The 6000-nt window shown below is 46.4% G+C and overlaps 1 protein-coding gene across 4 annotated transcripts in view; it reads right to left on the bottom strand.

Moving 5' to 3' along the window:
• Positions 1–5553, bottom strand: part of LOC142243224 (uncharacterized) — a 137889-nt gene extending 132336 nt beyond the window's left edge. For all 4 annotated transcript variants that reach the window (XM_075314898.1, XM_075314897.1, XM_075314896.1 and 1 more), the window contains exons 1-3: positions 5421–5553; positions 1655–1715; positions 525–626 (exon numbers count right to left, since the gene is read on the bottom strand). In XM_075314898.1, the coding sequence (XP_075171013.1) occupies positions 525–608 (84 nt within the window). In that variant the 5' untranslated portion in view covers positions 609–626; positions 1655–1715; positions 5421–5553. The remainder of the gene's footprint in view (positions 1–524; positions 627–1654; positions 1716–5420) is intronic.
• Between the last annotated feature and the right edge of the window lie 447 nt (positions 5554–6000).

Consider the following 6000-nt stretch of genomic DNA (forward strand, 5'->3'; position numbering starts at 1 on the left):
TTCATACATGCATGTGAATGTCTATGTGCGGCCTGATTTTTTTATAGGACAGACACATGCCCACTGAGCATGTTCTCATCCTCAACATCTGATCAGAATAGGAGCTCGTTCTTGGAACCGTGATTCTGAGATCTGTGACCTCCAGTGTTTCATGGCGCGCCGGATGTCACAATTCAGTGTAAGTCTATGAGAGCCTTGTTCTGGCTCTCATAGAGATGCACTGGGAGCTTGTGACGTGACTTCTAACTTCCTGTCAGTCAGAAGTTATGGGAACAAGATGGTACTGCGCGACTGAAGCGATATCTGTAAAAGTGAAGCCGCCGGAAGGTGTATGACAGAACGTAGGGGGGATTAGATAGAAAGCACCACTCCAGCACTAAAAAAACCCCTACTGGTGTGGTGCTTTAATGAGTTTATTCTGTATGATGCAGATGGTAGAAATTTAGAGCATTTTCTACAACATTATTATATTATGCAAAATGGCTGACAAGTATGTCTGAAAATAAAAAAATAGCAATACTTACATAAGCAAAACCTCTATAACCACCTCTTCCTCTTCCTCTCCCTCTTCCTCTCCCTCTCCCTCTATATTTCACTGGTCGATACATGTTTCTTTTCAGCAAACACTAAAACAAAAGGAAACAATATTAATAACCTCTTTGTTTGCGGGTGCCTCTTCTCTGTTTGTTTTCCCCACAGCAATATGTATGGTTTAGGACTTTTTGTCATAAATGCCTATATAGTGAGCGGCAACCCAAACCCCCTACTCAGTAAGCCTGGCTATGTCAGCATTCCCACACTTTAATGGACAGTGACTGTAGCGTGGCCACTAGCCAGGACTAGCAGCCCCATTCCTAGCTTCAGCTTGGCCTCTTACAGATCATACATTTATGGAAAATCAAATTCATATACATACATTTTGTGGAAAAATCTAGCAAGCATCTCCTTATGCTAGATAAGAGGAGGCACATAAAAATTCAGCAGAAAAACAATGAAAAAACAAACAAACACCAACTTCAAGTTTCAAGGAAATTCACCCCCCCTGACCAGGAAATATAGAAGCTTACCAATGTAACTACTTCCCAATCCGTGACATACGCAGCGGTCATGGAAAGGGTGCATAAAGAAGGCTCGGGAGCTAAATCCACTCAGGTGCCAACTCTGCAAGGATAGGTTCACAGTGCATTTCAGGGTACTGTCAATTCTTGTATTTGAAGCTCTGGAAAGTGGGATTCGACTTTAAATGATGCAACTGGAGCACATTGTGCTTGGTAAGACAGCAATTTTGTCAGTATCCTCCTATTAGGGGCAGGCACCAAGACGTGGGACAGTGAAGAGCTGAGACCACCGACACGAGATCTGAAAGAGCCTATAATGATCGATGACTCAGCTCTGCAGTATCTCTACACAGTAGCTACAGAGGTCAGGGAGAAGAGGAGGGGGCGCGGTCATTTTTCCCCTGTATGACACTGCTTGCTTATGATTGGTCGCCTTAATGTAGGGGAAGAAGTACACACCAAGTGAAAAATCTCTGGTAACAACCACACGTTAGCACCTAACCTTCACAAGCTAATATCTCTGCAGTGATCCATTTTACTGTGCTCTGGTCACAGAGGACACATTTTGGCACAGATCACATACAAATAATGCTTACCCAAAGCCTTGGAGTGGAATCCTTCTACACTGCACGTCACTTCTTCCCAGCCTGGTGTCCCCTGGAATACAACAAGGACGATTACAGTAGGGATGGGGCAGACCTAGGGCTCCCTATGGCAGTAAGATGGCAGATAACATGGGTAACTGAGGTACTGGTATATCCAATGGTATATCTTCATCACGTTAAAAAAAACCATTTTGAATCATTGTACTGACCCAGAGAGTTACAATACCTGGTCACTTTTACCGCCTAATAAAGGACGGAAAAACTTTCAAATAAAAACAAAAATTTTTTTTGCAATTTCGGCAATTATTTTCTTTTACTGTTTTTCAGTACATCCAGTGTCATTCAAAACTACAGCTTATCCTTCAAACCCCCCCCCCCCCCCCCCCAGACTTAAAGTTCATTTTATCAATAGATCTTAGAAATATTAATAACTAGCTGTAGTACCTGGCATTGCCCGGGATAGTAACGGTCTCTTTCCCAGTCTCTGTCTGTGTGTCGCTGTCTGTATTTGCAGTCTCTCTCTCTCTCTCTTTTTGCACGGCTGCCTCTTTGCCCGGTCGGCCTCTGTCTGTGTCTCTCTCTGTCCGTCTCACCACCAACATCTTATTATCTCACACATAAGCTTCGTATACTAAGTTTACTTTGTTCCTATAGCAACCACTGACAGTTGCTATTTATAGCCTGCAGCTCCCTGCTCCATTCAGTTTAATGGCTGCAGGATTTTTGTAGAGTAACTGGAAAGTGCGGGGTTAAATTTTCCCGCCCAAACATAGTCTATGATGTTCCCTGAGTCACATGGGGCATCTGCAAAATTTCGTGATTGTAAATGCGATGGTGCAAATTCCTTTAGCAGACATACACACACACTGACTTCATATATTAGATTTTCACAATTGGATGTTTAAAAAAAAAAAAAGTTCCTGTGCTGAGAATCTTATATATGTGCCCTTGCTGTGTACTGTGTAATGGTCGTGTCTGACTGTACAGGGACATGGTCTGATCATATCACATCTCCTGTGCTGAGATAATCTATATAATTGCCTTATTCTGTCTGTCTTGCTCCAAAATGACGTCATTACAGTGACAACCGTCGCCACACCGCGCGCTAAAGAGCCTGCGACCAACGGCTCAGGTAACTGAACAGCCCAAACTACGAGCCAAAAGGATGACGCCTGACACTTTTCCCAGCACCCACACGGAGCCCCGACTTCCCGGTGAGTACTGCACCTCCGGGAGCCCACATCGCCGACACATACCCACCGCTCGCCTCCCACACACATTACCCCACTTGGCTCCACCCCCCCACACTCCGCATGTATACACTGTATACACTACACACACACACACACACACACACCCCTGGATAGTCACCTGTCCCCAGCCATGCAGACCCCAGTACTGATGTCCTCAGCGCAATGGCCCCGCTCGGCTGCACCCCCTTGCACTCCGCCTCCCGCAAACATTACCCCGCTCGTCTCCGCCCCCCCGCATGTATACACTGAACACACACACACACACACACACCTGGATATTCACCTGTCCCCAGCCATGCAGTCCCCAGTACTTACGCCCTCAGCGCAATGACTCCGCTCGGCTCCACCTCCCCCGCACTCCGCCCCCCGCACACATTACCCCGCTCGGCTCCGCCCCCGCATGTATACAATGAACACACACACACCAGGATAGTCACCTGTCCCCAGCCATGCAATCCCCGACACGGATGTCCTCAGCACCATGGCCCCACTCGGCTCCACCCCTCCCCACACACACACACACACACATTACCCCGCAGGATGGTGGCTGCACCACGATGGGGGCACATACCGGCATTGGCCCTCATCACAGCATCAGCATAATTTTACTTACTTTACACTGTTCATGGCCTTCTTTCATTACAAGCCATGGACATCATTAAACATTAGACTCATCTATTAAAACTGTTCTGTTTGTCATTTTAAAACCAATAAACAATTATAAGAATATCCTAAATTAAACCTAACCCATCCAGTCCATTCATTACCTTATTATTCAATCTGCTAACCTACATACACATTTTAGACTACCCGATACACTAGAATCGGGCCACCTTCTAGTTATATATATATATATATATATATATATATATATATATATATATATATATATATATATATATATATATATATGCCCCTGCTTTGTACTGTGTAATGGCCGTGTCTGACCGTACAGGGAGATGGTCTGATCATATCATATCTCCTGGGCCGGGGAGAAAGCAAAAGAGCATAGAGACAGGATAGCATGGGATCATAGCTGACTTTTTTTGTGACGTAAAACATTTCCCTACCTGTTTGGTTTTTTTTTTCATTTTTACCTCAAAGAATGATTTGTGATCCTGTGCTGTGTTGTCTGTATACGTTATTGCTTCTTCTGCTCCCCAGGAGATGTGATGTTATCAGACCATGTCCCTGTACGGCCATTACACAGTACATAGCAGGGGCACATATATAAGATTATCTCAGCACAGAGACTTTTTTTTTTTTTTTAAACATCCAATTATGTAACATTATTATTCCAAGATATTTTGATCAAAATGCGTTTTGTTTGTGGAAAACCCCTTAAATCTGTCTGTCATCAGAAAAATAAAGACGTTATTGGAAGAATGGGGGGCATGATGAAATCTCAGGAATAAAAAAAAATCGCCTTAAGCATGGTGGCTCATTTGTTAGCACTGCAGTCTTGCTGGGGTCAAATCCCACAAAGGACTATATCAGCAAGGAGTTTGTATGTTCTGCCCATGTTTGCGTGGATTTCCTCCAGTCCCTACCCCCACTCCAAAGACATACAGATAGAGAATTTTGATTGTGAGCCCCAATGGGGAGAGTGATGATAACATATGTAAAGCGCTGCGGAATAATAGCGCTATATGAGTAAATATTATAAATATGAGGTGAGCGACACCACTGATATTTGCTCCATTTTGCGCTGCATACGAGGTCACTCCTTGAGGCCCGGGACAAGGACAGAAACAGGGACGAGGATAGGGATGAGAACAGGAACGAGGCCAGGGACAGATAAAGGGATGAGGCCAGGGACAGATAAAGGGATGAGGCCAGGGACAGATAAAGGGATGAGGCCAGGGACAGATAAAGGGATGAGGCCAGGGACAGATAAAGGGATGAGGCCAGGGACAGATAAAGGGATGAGGCCAGGGACAGATAAAGGGATGAGGCCAGGGACAGGAATGAGGACAGGGATGAGGCTGGGGGCAGGATCAAGGACAGAAACAGATGAGGACAGGGACGAGGCTGAGGACAGGGACTGGAACAGATATGAGGACAGGGACGAGGCTGGGGACAGGGACTGGAACAGATATGAGGACAGGGACGAGGCTGGGGACAGGGACGAGGCCAGGAACAAAGGCAGGAACAGATACGAGTCCAGGGACAGGAACAGATATCACGACACGGATGAGGCCGTCAGGGACGAGTAAAGGAACAGATATGAGGACAGGGACAAAGTCAGGAACAGTTAAAAGGACACGGTCGAGGCCAGGAACAGATATGACGACAGGGATGAGGCGAGGGACAAGTAAAGGAACAGATACGAGGACAGGATTGAAGCCAGGGACGAGGCCAGGGATGTACTGATGGCGGGCCACATGCGAGGCTGTGTTTCACATACAGGGGCATGTCCAGAGGCGCTGGGCCTAACATTGGGGATCCTGAGCGCCTCGCTTCTCTGCCGGGCTTCCTATAGACACACACGCTGAGCCACTCACCTACAGCTCCAGTCACTCAGAGAACTCCCGCTTACAATGATCGCTATGATACACACACTTCCGCTGAATCGGCCGCCATTCTGCCTGAAACAGAAAAAAAACGTGTATAAAAATGGGAAAGCTATTGGTCTCCGAAAAAATGGCCGCCACAAAAAAAAAAAAAACCCATGGATTTACACAGTCACGTGATTGCATCACTGGTTGACGCACTTCCAGGTACATCACGTGAGATGCGTGGACGTCTTTCCACCTTGTGTCTCGGCGCTCCAGTGCGCGTACAGTCTGCGGCACCCCCCCACCGCCGGTCATCTTTCCCTGTGTCCTGACCCTAAGCACGCTCATTCTCTCCCATGCTCCAGGGTAACGTGGAGGAAATAGGTTTACTCTTGTGGTGGCTTTGTTTTGGGGGGTATTAATAGTAATGACTTGAAGGGGAGAAATAATGCTTATCCTCTTCCAGTATGTCTTCGCCGTCACCCGTGTGCACCACAAGGCTCCTCGTCTTTTCTTCCGGCTGGTGCCATCACTTCGCCTCTGCAGTCAATTGGCTACTGATTGTCTGCAGCGGGAATATTCTGTC

The sequence above is a fragment of the Anomaloglossus baeobatrachus genome, chromosome 6, assembly GCF_048569485.1.
Source record: "Anomaloglossus baeobatrachus isolate aAnoBae1 chromosome 6, aAnoBae1.hap1, whole genome shotgun sequence".
NCBI classification, from domain to species: domain Eukaryota; kingdom Metazoa; phylum Chordata; class Amphibia; order Anura; family Aromobatidae; genus Anomaloglossus; species Anomaloglossus baeobatrachus.